At 52.7% G+C, this 21,474-nt stretch overlaps 1 protein-coding gene across 1 annotated transcript in view; it reads left to right on the forward strand.

Annotated features, from left to right (window-relative positions):
* Positions 1-9,391: 9,391 nt before the first annotated feature.
* The window catches only part of LOC104552764 (unconventional myosin-X), a 95,812-nt gene continuing 83,729 nt past the window's right edge, over positions 9,392-21,474 (forward strand). The window contains exon 1 of the mRNA XM_062004673.1: positions 9,392-9,534. Coding sequence (XP_061860657.1) covers positions 9,514-9,534 — 21 coding nt within the window. The 5' untranslated portion in view covers positions 9,392-9,513. The remainder of the gene's footprint in view (positions 9,535-21,474) is intronic.

Raw genomic sequence — 21,474 nt, forward strand, 5'->3', positions numbered from 1 at the left:
GGTGTGCAGTGCCTGGCCTCACAGCATCTTCTCCAGGTCCTGGCAGCGCTGCTGAACCTGTGGGAGAGGAGGCAGCACAGGTGTCTGGCTCCTGAGCATCCAGGGGGGCTGGAATGTTTCCTGCAGGCTGCTCTGCCATGTTAAGGAAATGCTCCCTCTCCCATTCACCACTCCTGGCTCTCCTTCCTCACACCTGAATGCCCAGCACTGCCCAACGGGCTCACCGGTTTGGGCTGGAGAGGTGGTGGCTCCACCCAGTCCCACAAGACCCACGTCTCCACCTGGATGAACAGCCCTTCCCAGGCAATGCCCCTGCCCATGGCAGTGCCCTCGCTCTGGCCCTAGGCCGCAGGGCAGGGAATGGGAGCAGAGCCAGCACATGGCCCTTACTGCATCGATCCTCCGGACAAGGATGGGCCTGACCTCCAGCTCCAGCAGCCAGTCGGCCTCCAGGATGCTGTGGTGATACTCTGCCAGCTCCAGGCTCTCCTGCAGCTCCTCGGCCAGTGCAGTCTGCTGCCGACACCCTCCCGTACCCCGATCTGGGCTCTGCTCCGTCCCCTTGCCCTGGTGCTGCTGGCACAGGCCATGGATGTGCCCAGCGATGTGCCAGAGCTGAGCACACAGGGCAGCTGCCCACTGCCCGTGGTGCCGCAGCCCCAGCAGCTCCTTCCAGCTCTCCTGCAGCCAAGTGTGCAGCTCCTCAGCACTGCCGCCCGTGCCCGAGGGCCCCAGCAGCTCCTTCCAGCTCTCCTGCAGCCAGGTGTGCAGCTCCTCGGCACTGCCGCCCGTGCCTGAGGGTCCCAGCAGCTCCTTCCAGCTCTCCTGCAGCCAGGTGTGCAGCTCCTCGGCACTGCCGCCCGTGCCTGAGGGTCCCAGCAGCTCCTTCCAGCTCTCCTGCAGCCAGGTGTGCAGCTCCTCGGCGCTGCCGCCCGTGCCTGAGGGTCCCAGCAGCTCCTTCCAGCTCTCCTGCAGCCAGGTGTGCAGCTCCTCGGCGCTGCCACCCGTGCCCGAGGGCCCCAGCAGCTTCAAGGGATCGGGCAGGACCAGGGAAGAGCTGGAATGCTGGGAGGCTGTGCTGCATGGAGGGAGCTGCAGGGAGCTGGGTGCCAGCCCCATGCTGCCCTACGCTTCAGGACACTGTGGTGGCGATGGTGACGGTGTCAGTGGCAGGGAGAGGCTGTACCTGCTGCGGTGGAGACAGACCCACTGCCGGGCCAGCTCTGCCGTGGCCAAGCTCTGGTGAAAGACATCAGGGACCAGCCACAAGACCTTCACAAAAGACCCCACGCCAGCGAAGCCATGCAGGTCACGCAGGCTGAGGGCACCCCCCTGCAGCAGCAGCCCCCAGTTACGCTGGTGGGTGAAGAGCTGTGTGGCCAGGCACAGGATGGATGCTGGGGAGCACTGGGCCCTGGATGTGCAGGAGAACACGCTGCACCAGGATGCAGTGCACAGGCTGGTGCAGGTAGGACTATTGGTCTGGGTCCCACACACGGGCTCAGCAGACAGTGCTACCAAAGGCTGGTGTGCTGCTTTGAAGGATGGGACATCTAGCCAGCTCAGAGGAGTTGGCCCCAGTTGTTCTGCTGGAGATGAGACAGTGGGTGCATGGGGAGGATGGTGGCAGGGTTGGGTTGGGGTGGGAGGAGTGAGTGAGCTGCAAGGGGTGAGCTCAGTGGGATACCCCCACTTTTGTGGGAGCAGAAGAGGAGAGAGAGACTGAGTTCTGGCACACCAGAGCACACTGGACCACAAAATGCCAGTGCAGCGTAGGGAGAGGAGCAGCCTGAAAGAGATGCTGCTGCAGATGGGGGGAGAATACCCCAGCTGTCCCCCCAAATGCCTGGGGAATGTTCTAGGATGGGGCAAATGTCCTCATGCTCCCTGAGACTCAGTTGTGCCAGATCAGCACTGCCCTCTGACTGGCAGTTTCTCCCACCTCTTTGCTGTTTAGGAAGAAGTTTACCTTTACAAAAGTAAGCAGCCACCCTTGACTCTCTGGTGAAGTAAAAATAGAAGGTTCGTTTCCACAGCTATCAATTGCATTATTTTAAACCATTGCATGTGTACACAAACCACTTGGGTTTCTGTTTCTGCCACCCGGGTTCAAGTACATTCAAGCTATCTTCTCCAGCTATTTTTATTCTCTGCAGCCAGGAGGGGCTGGCACATCTCTGTTGTGAGATACCACTGGCACCCGTTCACGTGGCTGTATGGCTGGCAAGTTAAGGAAGTTGCTTTCTAAGACCATCCCCACCTCAAAACTGGGAATCAGTGCCACTGACAAAGTTTCCCCTTTCCCCTTTACACTTGGAAGTCCTTGCTTGGGCTTTGGTGTCTGCTCTTCACACACTCAAACTTTGTTAAAATAAATTAAGAAATCCTTTTTCCTCTTCCTGCAGAGGAGGGGTTTGTTAGCCCTGCCCCTGGGGGAGCAGGTAAAAACGGCAGGATGTGGCAGCATGGCACATTCCTTACGCTGCAGGCTGAGGGTGGTGAGTGGCTTTGGTTGCATTCGTCTTCCCCAAAAAGTGTCTGCAAGTGTGTTTTTTTAAATGGGACTTGCACCAGTTTGGGGAGAGCAGAGGTAATGCTGAGGATGAGGATGACTATATGTGAAGCCCCAGACACCAGCTATAGAGCAGCCCCAGCTCAGGGATGCCAGGGTCTGGCTGCCTTGTGCAGATGCTGAGGACCAGTGACCCCGCACACCCCTCCCGTGCTCCACGTGCTCTGCCCACCTCTGCCCTCCATCCACCTCCCCTCTGACTCACCAGCCCCAGGAGAAGCACCAGGGAGAGGAGAAAGGGCTGAACTGGGCCCTGCTCTCTGTCAGGGATGGAACAGGCCCTCCTTAGGCATGGACACAAACCTTCCTCCCCGTGGGAACAGCAAGCTGAGACATGTGCCTTGTGCCACAGCCAACCTTTCCTAGAGACCGTGTCCAACCCCATGGGCATTGCCACGGAGCTACAGGGCAGAGATGTAGCTCTCTGCAGCCCGTCTCCCTTGCATAGGCATTTTTGCAAAGGACAATTCTCTGGCAGGGATGCTTGAATCCTGGGCATGGGCTTGGATACATTTCTTTGACACAAGTGAGTACTCCTGTACGTGGCCCTGAATTTGTCCCGAAGGCATGTCCGGCTTTGGCAAGGGAAAGGCTTCTCAGCCCTGGGCAGCTCGCTGCCTCCCTGCTGCCTCGTACCCCTGTCCTGGCCCTCCTATTTGCAAGGCTCTTTAGCCCTCTGTCTCTCTGAGGTACCTGTACCCTCAGAGACTTAGGACTGCTTCCCTTAATGGGAAGTAAATGGTCTCTTGAGGCAGTGAGAAGGGGAAGTGTGAGCAGATCCTCTGTCAGCAACCTCTGACAGGAACAGCATCCCTGGAGCAGGAGTCTGACCCCAACAGTTCCCATTCCACCTCCACTTGGCTGCCCATGGGAGTGGAAGCCTTGATCATGGTGTTTCAGCCTACTCAGTGAGTCGAGTCTCAAAGCACAGGCAGGAGCTCCTGCCTGGCGCTGGGACCCCATGGGGAGAGAGCCTGAGCCCCTGCCTGGAAGCAACTCAATGAGGACAGTGCTGGGATACTTCTCATGTGCCTGTACAAGGTTTCTCTCTCCAGGTGCATACTTTTGGCTAGAGTGCACCTATCCCCAGGCTGCTGTGTTTTGCTGTGCAGAGGCGGCTCACATGAGCTCCCCCACAGAGAGGATCAGTCTGAAATATGGCTTTCAAAGCCTCTTCCCTACAGGGAGCAGCAGGGAGGTGGGCTGGCATCCATGGGCATCCTGCCTTGCTCACAGGGGGCCACAGAGTTGGAGGCAGAAGTGCTGAGCACCAGCACTGCACAGCATCCTCCATCGCTGCTGCCACATTGCTCTCTGACCTCCCAGGCTGTGGACTGCCAGATGTGACCTTGCTGCTGAGCAGGACGGAAAGATAATCCTCCCCTAGCGACTTCTGCAGAGAGAGGGAGCATTGTGGTCTCTGTTGCAGGAGCCCAGCTGGATGATGGCCTTCATTTATCAGCCTGGAGTCCCTGGAGGATGTCTCCCGCTCCAGCATGCAGTGTATGGACATGACACAGAGGGGTGGGAGAGGCTGGGGAGCAGCTGGCTCTGATTGTGAAAGGTTCTGTACTCAGCAAAGCCAGATGGACAGGTGCTGGAGGCTGGGTCCTGGTGCTCTGAACTGGGGCTGCACTCAGTTTACTGCACTGAAGCAGACCTTGAAGCTGGGCACTCTGGAAGATAGGAGCTGTCAGCACAGCCCTGTCTGCTCCCTGGGTCTGTTAGCCGAGTAGCCCAGCATTTCAGAACGCCTCCTGGAGCTTGATAAGGGACACCTATACTAAAACAGGGCAGAGATTGGCATTGGTTTGAGTGCAGGTGTCCAGCTAGGAGAAGAATTCTCCCTTTAGCACAGGAATGATTTTGTGGGCAAGCTGCACAGGCGAGATCAGGAAGAGGAAATGTGCTGGGCTCCGGCTACCAGCACCTGCCAGCAGACCTTGGCCATGGCCAGGGGTAGTGATATGACACCGTTTAACCTCCTTGCTTGCTTGCCTGGGTTTATTGTGCAGCAGGAGACAAAGGCAGATCCCAGTCTCTCCAACAGCCCAATCTGGGAAATGCCTGCCCTGCAGCTGGCTGACACACTTTCTACAGCATGAATCCTGCAGTGATGGTATCTGTGAGCAAAGCCCTGCTTAGACACTCAGCCGAACACAATCTGCAAGGCTGTGTGTAACACAGCCATCCGTGACCTCCACAGCATCACGCCAGTAATAGCAAGACTTGCTCTGGGTCAAACAAAAGCAGGGCAGGCTTAATAGGAGAGGAAATTAGGTGGATGTGCTTGGCTGGCCTCATCCCTGCATGTTCCTACTGTAATTATAGCCTTGTGCATCTCAGCTCTCTTTTCCAGTGATCTCACCACCAGGACTGCATTTATCATGATCGAGGTGTAAAAGCCGCACACAGACACATGTTGGCCCCAAGCGACCCTGCAGCAGCATGATGGCAGCAGGGGCAGGGGCAGGAACCTCGGCTTCTCAGTGCCTGGAGCTGCATGTGTGGCCCAGGATGTGGCAGGGATGGGAGGGAAGGGCTGAATGGGGGAACAGGACTGGGACCCTTGTCTGCAGAGAAAGCTGAAGGTACCTGGTGATGGGTTTGGTCCATCCAGCATGGCCAAATGCAGATAGGGTTCATAGGAAGTCACAGCTAGTGCTGGCTCCAGTGACACAGGTCAGAAAGGTGCTTCAGATGCTAAAGGGAGGCACACAGTAACAGTGGGGTGGATGTTCCCAGCATCTACCCTCTGGGCCCATTTCTGCTTTTGTGCTCAGGCTGAAGATGAAGAAGACATCCTGTTTTCCTAACCTGTGGAGAAAGGGCATCCCTGAAGGGCATTCCTGTGCATGGAAAAAGCTTTTCCGGCTGTGGTCAGACCAAGCAGAGGTGTAGCCGCCCTTGGCCTGGGCTCTGCAGTGTGCAAAGGCAGCACTCTGCCTTGCAGTGAGACCAGCTTGCTGCTGACAGTGGCTGAAGAGAGACAGGAGCCAATGGAGTGCCCAGGAGAGACAAACACCCCCCAACCCCATCAACCCCCCTTGCAGGAAGGGCTCCCCCTCCTACTCCTGCTCTCCAGGGGACCAGGTGCCGTAGTGCCTGGTGTGACCCTGTGAAAGCCTCTCCAGGCGGCCTTAATCACATTCCTCTGGAGCAGGGACACATCTGGTACAAACGTGATCCTGTCCCCAAGGAGCCTCAGCTAATTCCTGCTGCACTGCCTCAGAGCAGTCACGGGCAGAGAGAGCTTCGGCACGGCTTTGATGATCACCATCCTCACCTTGCAGGGGACAAGCTGCCTTGCGAGCAGCAGGGCAGGGGGAGAGGTCCACAGCTCCATGCTGCGCTGGGGCAGTCCGAGCCTGACCAGACCCTGTCTGGGTCAGAGCTGTGGCCAGGCTCCCCACAGGCTGGGAACGGGACAAGGGAGGAACTGCCTTGTAGAAGAGTTCATTTTTAAGCTGATTTCAAGCAATTGTGAAACTAGAGCAGGGAAGGGGCTGGAGCTGTGGGGTCAATGTGTGCCTTGCTGTGTGTCCCCTTCTCACACCCATGTGATCTCCATCAGGAATGTGCCTCGGTGTCTGGTGCTTTGCCAGGGTCAGGCCACTCCTGCAAGGGAGTACATTTGATTTTTGGCTACTGCTTCTCCGCAGTTCTACCTCTTTGGAGACCTCTCTCCTGGCTGCCCTGTGTTTTGGGCAAGGAGGGATTGGTGGCGAGGGCTGTGATAGTGACAATGCATATCAAAGCACGGGTGCCCTCCTCTTGCATCTGTGCCTCCCCATGCCTCCTGGCTGGGTCCAAAGTATCTTGCCTCAGCTGCTGGCTCTTCTGAGTGAGATCATCTCAGGGATGACAGCAGAGGACATCAGTTCCTGACCCTACAACTGCAGCTCAGATGAGGCACTGGGGAGGTGGCACATGCAGCAGAGGTGTCCCAGCTCACTCCCTTGCAGGCGATGGGACAGCAAGTCTGGCAGATGCTCACTGCCCACAGTGGTTGCACACTGGCCTGCCCGCCTCCCAGCTGTGTGCCAGACATGTGGCAGAGGAGGAAATCAGGATATTGTCTGGTGTCCAGGAAGAATTCCTGCCTTGTCTCATTCCTGCCAGTCCTCCGCCAACCTTCCCTTGGTGTGGAAAACCCTGCAGGAAGCTGACTCACCGTCTGCTGCTGCCACGGCTGGGTGCGGGGCTCTGCTGCCTGCAGCCCAGAAGGCTGCTCCTTTCATGGATGCAGGAACAGCTCCTCAGCCAGACCCCCTCAGCACCCGCCCGCCCTGCCTCTCCCCTGCCAGAGCCCAGCTCTCTGTAGACAAGCAGAGAACACCCATTGCACTCTGGTTTCTGTGCTATCTGCAGCTGGGCTGGCAGGAGGGCTGGGAGTTGCTGCATTGTCGGCATCGCTGCTGAACATGTTGGAAGTGCCACTGGCCCTGTCTTGGGACAAGAGGCATCCCTGAGGTGAGCGGGGTACTGATGGGCTGGAGAGGGGTCCCAGGCTTTTCCCGGGAGGTAAGGTCCATACCAGCCCTCATTAAGTGCTTTGTGTTCATTGCATTGATGATGTGGCACCAGTGCCGGAGACACTGGGGTGCAGGGTTGAGGTGCCAGACACGGGGTGGTGGCAGCATCAGGGCAGCCAGCAATGGCAAATCAGCACTCGCCTGCTTATCTAAGCTCTGTGAAGAAACAGTTGGTGGTAGCCACCCCTTCCTGGCAAGCAGTACCTAAATAGATTTAGGATACTGTTCAGACATCCCCATTTCCAGATGGGCTGCGTGAATGTAGGACTAGCAGTTTAATCCTGTAAGACAGAAGAGCAAATACCAGCAAATACCAAGAATCTTATCAAGATTCTTTCCTACCAGGCTGATGGAGCACAGGGCTTAGAGCATCAGTCCCTGCTGCTGTGTTTTGAGAATTCAATACTTAGTGCCTTGATCATTTGGAAAAATACTTTGTTCTAAGAATTGGGTCAAGCCACCTTCTTCTTCCCTCTTAGAGGTGTCAGTCAACAGTAGTGTTGATACTAAACCCCTTGTCTTTGGATTGGTTTCTGACCTCGCCCTGGGCTTTCAAGCCCTGTTAGTCCCCTGGCTCAGAGCTGCAGGGAAGTCTGTCAGGCTGGAAAAGCAACTGCTCCCTTCCAGCCCAACAGTACATGTGCTGCACCACTGTCACTGTGCTCAAAACTGCAGCAGTTACAGGCTTAGAAATTTTTTCCACAGTGTGTGTGGAAATATTTTTCCACAGTATGTGGGAGCTGATGAACAGGAAAGAGAGCTCATGAGGACCCTGGCCTGGGAAACAAGGGCAAGGCCCCCCGTTTATGAGTGCATTTGGGTTGCTTGGTGTGTTTGCTGGGAATAGGTTTGCTGCTAGCCTGCCACTTCACTGTCAGATCTTCCTTAACATACAGCTGTGATGGACATGCCTTGATGGGTACCCTAGCCCTGGAAGACAGGAACCATGGCCAGAGTTCCTCCACTGGAGAAGTATGGGAGGAGACATCTGGTGCTGGAGATGCTTTCTGGTGAAGATCCTTGGCTGGCAGGCAGTCAGAAGAGGCAAAGAAGAGGTATGCTCCTCAGCTTTCCCATAGCTGTGAGGAGCTCTACAGCTCCCTGGAGACCACCTGTAAGGCAGAAGCTGGACAGTCTGCAGAAGCAGCAGTAGTGGAGGAGGAACAGCCCTCCTGTGGGGAGAAGGCTATGGCAGAAACAGTCCGATGACAAACGTGTGGCTGCAGAGGAGACTGTCAAGGACACATCACTGCAGAGTTGATCTAATCCCCTTCACTAACAGGGTAATTGGCCTTGCGGATAGAAGTATTAGATGGGAGATAAGGACTGTAGTTAGACTTCTGGCATTATCTTGCGTGACGTTTTCATAAGTTAGGGAAAGTGGTGTAGATTAAACTAATCCAGCACAAGTACAAAAGAGGATGGAGAGTCATGTCCAGGGTGGCTCTCAGTGACTTGGTGTCAAATTGGAACGACACACTGACAGCAGCTCACAGTGAAACCCTACCAAAAGGTTCAGATAGTAAAGGTGGAGGAGGCTGGTGGGGGTGGTCATTGCAGGTTAGACAGTGGCCTGGGTGTGATTCTGTCTTGTGGCAGAGATTGGACAAGATACTGACACCTCCTTCAAAACCCTACTTCTGTCTTAAGTAGTGAAAAAAGCACATTATTCAAACACATCAAAGCCCCAAAAACTTGTGTGACGCCTCACTTCTCCATTAGATATCCTTTATTTCAGAATAAAGAAACAATTCCTTACTACTGCAGGAAGCACCCTCATGCACAGGCACTCAGGGACCAGGATCTGGCCATACTTTTCTGACAAACATCACCCAGTCTCTTGCTCAGGGCTAGTTGTTCCAGATCTCAGAGACATCATTTTGAGGCTCTATCTTGTTGACAGATGATTCTTGTTGACAGTCTCTCTCCTTGTATGGTGGTGCTATGATGAGCTGCTGAAGGAAGGTTCCCGGAACCAACAGGTTTGTTGTTCCAGATGTGATCATCGCTTGTTCTTCCAAATGGCTGTATAGAGGTGGTCCGTGCTGCGTGTCCACAGTGCCACCGACCGTTCGGGATCCCGCACCCCAAATCCTTTCCAGCATCCTCCTCCCGTGACGCCGGCTCCTCCCCAGCCACCGTGACCACCCGCCCTCCTCCGAGCCGCTGGGGCTCGAGCGCAGGCCCCGCAGGCCAGCCCCGCGCCCCGGGGCGGAGCGGGGCGGGGCGGCGCGGCCGCTCCCGGTCGCCGGCGGCCGGCGGGGCGGGGCGGGGCGGGGCGAGCGCGGCGAGGCGCGGGCGAGCGGTGCCTGCCCTGCCGAGGTGGTGCGGTGCGGCGCGGAGCGGTGCCATACGGTGCTGTGCGGAGGGCCGTCCGGCTGCTAGCCTTGCGGGGCGGCCCCGCCGATGGACGCCTCTTTCCGTCAGGTGGGCAGTGGGGACGGGGTCCGGCGGCGGCGGGGGCCGTCCGTCCGCTCGGCCGCTGCCCGAGGGCTGGGGAGCCGGGGAGGGAGCCGGGCGGATGGGTCAGGTCGCCAGGTGGGACGCGGTCCGGGAAGCGGTGCCCAGCCTCGGGGCCGCCGGGCGCTGCCCCGGCCGGGTGCGCCCCTAGAGCGGCGGGGTGGCCCGCAACCTGTGCCCGCAGCCCAGGCAGTCACGGCCCTGCTTTTCCTTCAGCGCTGAGGTGCGGCGGGTTTTGTTCCCGAGTGGTCCCCAGGCCCAGCGCGGCCTCGGACAGTCCTTGCGAGGAGCCGAGCGCGGTGCGGGAGCCAGAGCCCGAGGGATGCGCGCTTCCAGCAATTCGGGCTGAGGGCCGGTTGCAGGAGCGGGGAGGATCTGTCGCGCGGTAGTCATGGCTGCCCAGAGACGGCTCTCTTGCTGCTTTAATCCCCTGGAGCGACTTAAGGGTCCGGAGCCGCTCCTGCCTGTGTGTGCATGTCACACGTGGCGCCGGGCCAGAGCCGGGCGGTGAGGAGACGGGAAGCGTGTAACGGAGGGAGCGACCGCCTCGGTCCTCTGCCTCCCCGGTGCCTCTGCCCAGTCACCGTCACGCTATGGGTAAAACGGGCTCCTCTGGAGTCGGGCTCCTACCTGTTAGACTTGGGCTCTGGTCCCACACGTGCCTGCAGTGCCCATTTCTTGGGGGCCTGCTACAGACATGTGCGGCATTTTACCGCATGGGGAAGGGGAAGGTGATGTGCAGCCTTTAATGCATGTGGCCTGGTGCCATGCTCACCTAGATTCCCCCAAAATTCTTTCTGCTTCTTTCCTTGCCTGAGCATACATGAGTTTCCAGCCCTACCTGATGCTGCCTTGAGTTGTGAGGGACGGGTGGGTGCACGGCAAGGGCTGCCCTTGCTGGCCCCATGGGCAACAGCGAGTGCCCGAGGTACCGGCAGTGGGCACAGCAGGCACTGTGGGGTGACAGACCTATCCTGAGATGTGGTGCTGAGCTCTGAAAGCTTCCTGTCTGGGGCCAGGGGCATCAGACATCTACCTCCCTCTGATCCCCTTTTCGTGTTCAGGCTGTTAAACCCAGTGTCCTGGCCAGGGTGCAGTGGGGGAACTGGGAGCCTCCTCTGAGGCAGCCTGTCGTGGGTGGGTTGGAGCAGCTGATGGGCTCAGGCCTGCCCCCTCCCCATGAAGCACTTTATCAGAACAGATGTTTTCCCAGCTCACCCCAGTGAGGAAGGAGTGGCTGCCCTGGGGCTGTGCGGCTGGGGCTGCCTGGCAGCATGCGAAGCTCATTGCCCAGGATCCTCTCAGCCATTAACTGATTAACCTGCTGCTCCTGGGAGCCTGGGCTGTCTGTATCTAATCAGATACAAGCCAGGGTTTCCCAAAGGGCCATTTTGCCAGAGCCTTTACGCTCACCCCTCTGTCACGAGGAACTTCCTGGCCTCTTGCAACAGGAGTAGCCACCGAGAAGCCTGAAGTACCTGATAGGAACGGGAGGCTGGAAAGGGCATGCCTAGAGGTGCGTGTCTCAGCAAGAAATACCCAGCCGAGAACTTCCCGCCTTGTCCAGCTCTGCTTGTCCAGGTGTGTCTCCACCATTGTCTGGAGAAACAGGGATCTCCAGGGAAGGGCTGAGGAGCAGTCCTGAAGCCAGAGACTCTCTAGGAATCTCACATCTCTTGTAAATCACAGACTTAACCATGTGAACAAAGGTGGCCAAGGCTGGAGAGCTGGGGTGAGCGTGCATGGGAAAGCATCAGGCTTTGCTTTGCAGGAAAGGCAGTGGAGGTGGGAGAGGGGGATCGTGGCTTCCCTGGAGCGGGAATGTTTGGCATTTGCTGCATCTCTTCCTCCTCCATGGGGGGTTCTTGGTGGGAGGGCAATGCCTGAGCAGAAGGGAGTTGCTCCACCTCTTTCTGCTGCAGCAGAAGCCAAGTTTGTCCCAGGGGATGCATGTCATCCCTTACAATGAGTAGCCTAGACCCCAATGTGTTGTTGGTCTGGCCCTAGCAGGTTCCCATGCTGTGCTTGCAGCGTTTAGATACCATGCTCAGCGATGTGGTCAGTGTCTGGGGTTAGGTGGGGATACCGCAAGTCTTCCCAGCTTCTCTAGTTCCTCCTTTGGCATGCTGGACACCAAAGGAGTTCCTATTCTTTGAAGCTTATCTATAATAAGAGGCTTAGTGATGGGTTTAACCTAGTTATCATCCTGGTTCTGCTAAGGGGGGAATAGTTTTGGGAGGTTGTACCAGCTCCCTCGTGCCATACACTCCTCTGACTGCTGACCCCAGGGATGGCAAGCTGGCAGGGTACATGCTACCACCTCTCTTGCCCTGCAATATCCCAAGCAGGCTGGATTAGAAAGCCATCACCCTCAGCAAGTGTCACAGCACAAAGAGGTGTGCCTCTGCCATCTGAGGCCTGGTGTGCAGCATGGCTCAGAGAGGCAACGGATGACACCTTTGCTCCAGCTGGGTATGAGCAGAGGAGCCACGATCTTCTTTCGTGGCTGCTGCAGCGAGTCCTGTGCCCAGACAGGGAGGAGGGGCCCTGGAGGCCAGGGCTGTGGCATGGTGATGGATGATGGTTTCCCTGCATGTCTGGAGTGTGGGCAGGATGTGGGGTGACACAGAGGATGTGACTCGCTCTCTGATTCCCTCTGAAGAGCAGGAATGTCATGGCCAGGGTTAAAGGAGACACTTCTCCCATCCCATCCGTCTCTGCTTTCTAGTTGGAGTGACCAGCTGGCACAGCCCCATGGTCAGCCTACACTGAGCAGCAGCATCCAGTGGAATCTCAGATGCTGTTCTGCTTCTGCTCATGTGCCGCTGGCCTAGAAATGCTGGAATTTGAAGCATTAAACAGTTTTTCTCACTGCTGTGTTGTAAAATACATCTCCCAAAGTTCTTAAGCTTTCTATTGGGGGAAAGATGGGGGGGATCCTATGCTCATGTCCTGCACAGCTGTGGACTTATGATTTGGCCTCTCTACAGCTGGCCTGGCCTTTACTTACTGTCCCCCATCTTCCCCTGGCTACAGCCTTTTTCTTATTTGTGGCCTGGGACATCTGCCATGGAGCTGGGGAGAGGAGCCACCCCCCCAGGGACACATGCAGGCCAAGGGGGAGCCTCACACTCAAGTCAATGGCTGCTGTGTGGGTGTGCTGACTGCTTAATGCAACTGGGAAGTGTCTGAGTGCTCCACAGAGCCATCAGCCAGCGTGCAGAATGTGGCTCTTTAGTAGCTACATGAAACTCAGCTGCACACACTATCCTCTGGGCATCTGACAGCTTCTTTCTCCTCCTCTACACTCTTGTGTGCAAACATCTGCAGACAGAGTACATGGGTAAGGAGGAGAATTGACGGGACTTGTCTGCGACTGCATCTTTGCAGTGTGGAGCCTGCCTTATTCATGGTTTGCAGCAGGTACAGGCCCAGGCTGACTTTTAGTTGCTCATGGGATTCTCACCAGTTTTTGAGCTCTTGGTTGAAGCTGCCTGCCAGCATCATTTGAAGCTGGGTGTCCCCAGGGAGCCCAGTTTGTGCTGGGTGGGGAGGACTCCTACGTGGCATGCTGGATTGGGTTTCTCAACAGCTTGGTTGGCCCTCCCCACGCTCCTTGCAGTTGCGAGGAGGTGGAGTTCCTGTGAGAGAGGAGCATGGCCGGATGTCCCGGAGAATCCTTCCAGAGACTCTCGTCTGAGACAAGGGAAATGGTTCAGCTGACTTAGATGATGCTGACCATGAGTGATGTGCTGTCTTTCCAGATAACAGTGAGCCGAGTGCCCGTGTGTTAACAACCCTTGTCTTAGGAAAATGCCAGCTTGGAAAGAAATGGTAGATAGAGCATTATCTTCTTCAGGAGTGAGGCTGCTCTGTGAAGGAGTATTCCCACCAAGCCTCTCCTTCATAGGAGGAACATGTACTTTGTCAGCTTTCCCTGACCACCATCTCGTAGTTCACCAAAAATATTGTGACCTCTTAGAAAAGAGGATCTAGAGAGACTGGGAAGAGACAAAGAAATGCTGACTGTTACATCCATGCTGTGTATGTAATGCTCTTTGCTGCAACACCAAGCAGATCAACTGCTCTCTGTTTGATTAGGCTGTGTGGTTCAGCTAAAGAAAAGTACTGCTGTCCTTGAAGATATCCATGGGGCTGGTGTAGCATGGATGTCCCTACACACAGAGTCCTGCATCCCAGCTGCATCTCCCCAAAACCTATTCAGAGTTGTAAAGAAGCAACTGTAGGGTGAAAGGGCCTGGCCACTGTTCTGGAGCAACAGCTGTGGGGAGGAAAGCTCTGGTGGAAAAGGTGATGTGAAGAAGTGTCTGGCAGAAGAGAACGAGCCCTGTTAGCTCCCTCCTTGGGGCATTCATCTGGAGCCAGGCTGCATGAGACCTTGTCAGATCCTGTCAGTGGCACGAGGGTGGACTGGGGCTAGTGCAGGTGCTGGGCTGGGCCAGACCCCCCGGGTTCCCTTCAGAAGCCAGGGCTGCCTGGGCCAGCCTGCTGCTGCCCCACTGCTGCCTCCAAAACTGCCTCATACTGCTCTGGTTTCACTTCTTGCCTCAGGGGTTTTTTTTTTAAACATAATAATCACTGTGTTCCGCAACTTCTTTTTTCCCATTTTACTTGAAGGGCAATGTGTGAGATATTCAAATGTGATCATTAAGACCGAAACTTCATCGAGTCTGTGTTTTGTGGTTATCCTCCAGTTACCCTAAGCTCTATGGTTCTGTCTTGGCATTTCCATCCCAGATTGCACACAGTTCAGCTGTGCTTAGAGCCGACTCCCAGGAAAAACGCCTTCAGAGGGCCCATCTTCCATGCACCACTTGGCACAGCACCCAGGGGACTCTTGGGTCCTATCGTTACAAATGTGGTAGCTATCATAGCAACTGAACCAGTGGCAGGGCCTCTGATAGTTTCAGTGATGAGCATATTTGATGAGAAGGTACAAAATGAGGGTTAGGACAAGGGCTGTGTATTCCTGCTACCTGCATCTTTAGTCAATGATCTTTAGATTTGTCTGAATCAGACTTTCTGGAAAGGCTTCTTATTTCTGGAGGATCCCCCGCTTTTTGCAGTTTCTTCAAGTGGTTACACAACCTTGTGTTAAAATAAATCCTACTTCGTTTCTAAAGTGTCTGGCAGCTCCATCCGTTTTGGGGTCCTACTTTTCTTCTGCTTCATGAGAGTTGTTTCATCCCAAATAACTTCTCTGTCTGCAAGAAATTATCTGTGTCTCTGGGTTGCTGACAGAGGTGAGAGAGGAGGTAGCAGAGCAGTGGTCTCAGTACTGCTGGCAGTGGCATCCTTGCAGCAGGGTGGTCGGTTGAGTATGCAGAGACCGAGGTGAGGTTTGAAGCTCGTGCTGGGCCACATGCTGTTGTGATCCCCTGTTATCACTGCTGGGGCTAGACAGGGCAGCCCTAGCTTGGCAAATCTACATAATGGCATTTACATTTTCACAAATACTTCTGAATACAAGGGATCTTTCTGAATAGCAAAAATGATGGAGTTTCAAAAAAAATTTCTCTGGAGAGCTTCTTTCTCACACCTCAAAGCCTAAGTAAGAAGTAAACTTCCTTACTCCTGTTTATACATCCCAGACATGATCAACTCTTGTTGCAAACAAAAGTCCTGGGAGTTTCTGTTCAGCAGTTTGCAATCCTCTTTGTGTCTGTGACTTTCCAGAAGACATTCCTCCGTTTGAAGTGCTCCTTGCATTCCTCCTCCCCTGAAGATGACCTTTCAGTTTGGCTGTATTTTAATCCTGTTTTGTTCAAACAAGCGAGCTGTGGAATCCACATTGCTCTGGTGGTGTCTTCCTTGTCAGTACTTACTGATCTGTCAGATTTTTGGCATCTGCTAGTATCGATGGCACTTCTTGTGATTTTTAGGTTCTTGATGAGAATACAAAATAGCACCAATCCTGTCTCTGCAGAGTTTTGTTAGAAAGTCCCTCAGTTGGTCATGATTTCCGCCATTCATAACAGCTGTTTTGAGATCCTTTTGCTGCTGTTTGCTCCTCAAGGGCTGACTTTTACCAGAATGCTGTGCTCTGTGTGGTCAATGCCAGGAGACTCTATTACTGGCCTATTTATCTCCTGTGCTTGGATGGATGCAAAGAATCAAGAAGTCTTTTTGATTAGACTCCTTCCCATGTGTTGAATGGCACTGGACAGTCATTAAAGCTAGAGTATCTTTAAGTTGGAAAAGCTGAGGGCAAAAACTGTGCTTTGCCTGGGGTTGTCTGACTAAGCAACCCATCATTGCTTAAGATAACCCTGCTATCATCCTTGTTTAGGCTCTGACCCTTCCAGTCTCTTGGAATTTCCTCAGAATTTCCAGGCTTATAAAAAATGAGTGTCATCTGGTGAGAAACTTTGTTGGACTGATCTCTGGGAACTCTTGGATCTATTGATTTTTTTAATATGTCCTTTCTGTTTAGCACTATATGGGAAAGCACATCAGCATCTCACTGTGATGCAAGAGAGGTGCTTCCTAGGGATATTTATTAAAAACTTCTGCATGTCTCTTGTTATTCACAATGCCATCCCCATCTGGTAGCTGGATGCTGCTACTAGCACACGTCTTTGTCCCCAATGATTTTAGGAGAGAAAACAGTGAAACGTGGACTCCACTGTCTTTACTGTACCCTGGCTTCTTACTTGCGTGGGCCATTTCCCCCTCTTTGCCTTCTTTCCCCCTTATTTCATGTTGGCTGCAGTGTATCCTAGCTTAGAGGCATTCCCCTTGCTTTCTGTGTGGTGTTTGAGAGAAGGACAGTGAGGACGATCAAACACCAGGGAAAGGTCTCACGTGAAGAGTTCAAAACCCCTGAGAATACTTTATTAGTGAAATGACAAATAGGGGGAGACATGGCAAAAGAGCAGAAAATAATGGATGAGACAGAGAAAGTGGATTGTATTCTTGTGTTCCTCCACCTCTGACTGTGAGAAAAAGGTTTTCTGCTTCACAGTGATGAGACTAATTAAAAGGTGTATGTTTCCGTATAACGTGTGAGTAGATGGTGGAACTCCACGTGGCAGTGAATTGTTGAAATCAATAATGTGGCAAGATTCAAAAAGGTACTGGCCATAACCCCAAATTATGTGTAGTAAACATTGCAGGATAAATACTATTCCAGGGCTCTCAGAGCTGTTTACAGAATGCACTGCAATGTGGCTGCTTGGAGGCAGGATGATGGAGCTGGTGATAGATGGCTATATCCTCATGGCTTCCTGAGGCTGTGAGCTCTCTCCTCCCTGGACCTTGAATACTGTTCAGCAGTCCATCAGACCAGCTTCAGCCTTAAAGCCATTGGCTGAATTTGAGAGAGGGAGGGAGCTGCCAGAAAGCTGCCTTGCTTTTTGGTGACAAGAGGGAGAGGAGAGCCAAAGCTGTGTCCCAGTTGAGGGCAGAGTAGGGATAGCTCTTCACTTGCTCAGTTTGGAGCTGCTAGCTGGTCAGTTAAGGTTTTGCTAGGGCTATGCTGGGTTTTTTTGCTCATGCTGTTGCTGTGATGTATCAGGGGTGTTTAGACATGGGGAACACACATCTCTAGATAGTCATATGAGTGATCTGCCCTAGGGAATGACTTGTTTTAATTCAAATTTTAGGTGAGGAAAAGCCTCATAGAGAAGGCATGCAAATGGTGTTGGCTTTTATGAAGTGAACAAGATTTAGTCTGCAGTTTCGAGGGTGGTGAGAAGTTCCTGAGTGGTTGCAAAGTATGAGAGAGCTCATCTTAAACTGAGCCTGGAGAGAGGTGTGGTGAAGCCTGGAAGTATGCACACCTACCTCCTCTCTGTGCACCTTGTGCTCATGGCAAAGGACAGCCTTGAAGCATGGGAAAACGGTTGGGGGTTCACTCCCTCAACTTCCACAGTGAAGAGCTAGTGTGGTTGCTGTAGTGGGTAGTTGCTGTTTTGAGAAGATAATTACTTTCAAGGACCTGGCGTTTCCTGGGGCATATCTGAAATTAGGAGACGTGCATGAGAGTGTGGAGAAGCTGTGCAGCAGCCAAACTGGGGGAGGAGAGAGGAACAGAACAGATGGGAGGAGGAGGCAAAGGAGGTGTGGGAAGCAGTGCACATATATCAGTGACCAGAAGTGACAAACTGCTCTTAGATGGTTTAAAATGCACAAACATTTTCCTGATACTCCTATTCTGCAGAGCTTCTGACAGACTGAGGGCTTTGCTTCTTAATTAGTAAGGAATGGGGCTGCTAATTGGTAGAAGTAGTCTGAGTCATGGGCTCAGCCTGGGCTGCAGCTCTGGAGCAGCAGGAGCCACAGCTGCAGCTTTGTGCTCAGCTCCCTGAGCCTTGTTGGCTTGCAGGGGCTGCAGGCTCAGTGGGCTACTGAGTGGAAACCATAGGTCCTTCCCAGGTGAAATCCAATCCATCCTTACAAGATATAGGCTTTATTATCCCTGATGCTGCAGGTTTTGTCCCTCTTCCGAGCTGCTCTATGTTGGCTGCTGCCACCTCAGCTGTTGTTGCTTCTGTTTCTCTCTTACCTGTGGCTTCCTGGGCTGCCCCCTCACTTCCAGTAGCTAGTCCAGGTTTTACTGATAAGATATAACCCAGGGACTGTTAGTATGATTTCATTTCATCCCAACACCAGGAAAAAAGCAAGGTTGCATTCCTTCCCATATGGATCTAGGGTGTCAGGGATTCCCCCCCCCACCAGTCTTGTATCCATTAGCTAAGTCTCTTTACATTTGTCCTATCACTTATTCATGATCACCTAGATCAATCTGTTGAAAAGTGCATTTATTGAAACCTGATCCTGGCTTTGTCTGGATTGCAGGGGCCTTTCTAGCCCAATCTCTGCTGTGTGGTTTACAACCACAAGGCCCATTGAGGCTGGGGAGAGCTGGCTTAGCGTAATGCTGCTTCCAAGCTCTCCACTGTGGAAGTTGAGGGAGTGAACCCCCAACTGTTTTCCCGTGCTTCAAGGCTGCCCTTTGCCATGAGCACAAGGTGCACAGAGAGGAGGTAGGTGTGAATATGGATCCCTCACCAGGAAAAACACAAAGCTTAGATGCCTAATACCTACTGAACAGCCCCACAGTGCCAGGAGGACGAAGGTATGTATATACACAATAATTATAGTTGAAAAGCTTAGAGCACTCACAGAGACTTTTGGCTTGGGCTCACAGTGCAAGAGTATACATTTTTGAGACATCCCTCCTGCCCCTTGCAGAATAGCTGCAGTAGTGATTGGGGATAGTTACCTAAACCAGGCCCTGCAAGACTTTCTTGTAGTATTGCGTTTGCAGGTACATCTGGAGGCTGAGAGCTGTGTTCATTCACAGAGAATACAATTACAAAAACATCCCATAGTGGAAGTAGGGGACAATTGTGTGCATACACTGGAAGGTGTTTTCCAAACAAAAGCACTTTTCCTCTCTGGGTGACTCCTGGAAAATCAGTGCACCCATCCTGGTTGTAGCCCCTGCTGAGCATGTTACTCCTGGGAGTGATGCAGGAGGAATGTGTGTGCTGTTGGAGAGAAGCAGCACTGCTGTCTCTTCACATTCTGTACAGCTGGGGCATCTCATTCTCACTTGTCCTTGTGAAGAAGCAGTTCCCAGAAGACAGAGGACATCCCAGGAGAATAAGAAGATTCAAGGGTAGTCCAGAATACACAAATAAGAAGACAAGCAGCTATGGCTCATTTCTCAAGTGTGGTACAGCTGCAGAACAGTGGCTTGCTCATGTCAATCCCTGAATGTGTCTCCTGCTGGGCTGGGAGGCTCCAAAGAGGCGAAGGCACCTGTGGATAGAGGGTTCTGACTTCTGGAGCTCGCTTTGCCTTCAATAGCTGGGTAGCTGAGGAGGAGGATGCACCCATGGGTGACTGCACACTCAGGCTTTAATGCTTGGGTGCTTTGGTTCTGCAGTAAGGGTTGTGTGCTGCTTGCCTTTCCCAGGGAAGGGGCACAGTGTGCAAAGTCTCCCTTGTCCTCTCCCTGCTGACACAACGTACCATGTCCACTGAGATGTGGATTCGGGTGTGGAAATGCAAAAGAGAACTGCTGGAATCAGTCAACCTAAAAAAGGCACAGAAGGCCAAAGAAATCTGTGCCTTGAAGTGATTTCTGGATATCATGGATACGAGGAAGTGTTATTTATTTCCAGGTCTAGGATCCCAAAGTCCATGTGTTTACTGCCCACAGTGAAAGAGTTGTGGGAGTGAGGCAGTACTGATGAAACACTGATCTCAGCACGAAGCAACTTTATTTTCTGAATTATAACCCCATGTTATGGGATCAGTTTTCAGGATTATGCTTTGCTATGCACTTTGTGGCAAGGCCAGTTCATGGACAGATTGTCACTGAGGCCAGAGGAATGTGGATGCTGATCTTTGGGAGTTTGTTAAAGTCCAAGTGACCTACCCTTGATACGGGAGCTCTGATACATGACTACTTCATTCTTTCTTTCAGTACCTACTGTTGTTATTGCACTTAAAACAACCCCCCTAATAAACTCATTGTTAAAAGAGGAATTGGGAGGGAATGAGCTATTCTCATGATATATCATCGTTGTTCAACCAGCTTTATTCAGTGGAAAGCTGTTACATGATGTCATTGCTCTACTACTCCTTAACTGTCCTTGAAGGTTTTATTTTTAAATCAATAATTGCTTGTTGCTTCATTTTGTTAAACTGTTTTGTCTCTGGATGCAGATGAGCACTTCCATATCCCAATTTGAAAACTGAGTTGTTTTTTTTTTTAATCTTTACACTAGGAGAGCAAGGTTTTTCCATCATCTGTGATGCCTCTGGGAGGTGGGATCCCCCAGAGCTGTCAGGTCACCACTCTGCAGTGCAGGGCCATGCTCTGCTGCCCTTGTTTCTGATACGGAAGTTCAGCCTTTCTGCCTGGCAGTTCTTAGAAGTTTTCTGCTCAATTTAATCCTTTCAACTGATCAATTAAATGTGTGGTATTGGGGGAGAGGGGAGCAATGTGAGGGCAGTCTCTCTGGTATCACCATCTGTTTCTGTATTTAGTCAAGGCTCCTTGGGGAATGTCACGTTTAGACAAAAAGGGCCGATGGAAGGAGATGCACTAAAACAAATTTGGCCTTTCAGGAAACAGGGGCTATGCTGGGCAGAAGTTAAATAATTATTTGCTCTGTGGTTCCTATTCTGGCTATCTCAGCATGATGTTCCGTTTGGAAACAACATAAATGAGTGCAGTTATTCTACTGGGCAAAGGCAATTGCTGTTGTACAAACAGCTACAACATCAAAGTAAACTGAAGTAAGTAGCTCTGGGCAGTTGAAATGCCTCAGTGCCTGGGAGTTTCATCGTGTTGCATTCTTCTCCTTAGCAGCACTGAGGAGGATCTGCCATAAGTCTGTAGGAAATGATGCAGCATTATACAAAAGAACTTGGTCTCCTTTTGGGAGTATTCGTTGCTACTGCTGGGAAAGTGGTCTAGGTCAGTCTGGACTTTCTGATGATTTTTAGGTCTTGAAGATACCAGAGAGATCTCATTGTCCATCTTCTCTCTTCTTTTCCTCTAACTAGTACCTAGAAATTAACAGCATTCGTGCCTGTGGAGTGTCTCTTGTGTGTCAGATTATCAGCTGCCTCTATCTCCAAACTAACTTCTGAGCTCAGGAGTGTGTGTAGTCCTGGCCTGCAGGGACAGATGATGGTAGGGCTCTGTGAGTACCTGGCTTACTGGGGTCTAGGGGCACTGAAACTCACTGTTGGGAAGGAGAGTTTACGATTAATGTATTAGAAAAGGTTTTCTATCATCCCACTTTTGGGAACTCCAGAAAGAACTTTGCTGTTTTCTGACTCTGCTCTATACTATGATACTAGTAGGAGACTAAAGATCTTCTACTAATGCATGCTGCTCTATGTTTATGCAGAATAGTAAGA

Source organism: Colius striatus, chromosome 11 (genome assembly GCF_028858725.1).
Source record: "Colius striatus isolate bColStr4 chromosome 11, bColStr4.1.hap1, whole genome shotgun sequence".
NCBI lineage: Eukaryota > Metazoa > Chordata > Aves > Coliiformes > Coliidae > Colius > Colius striatus.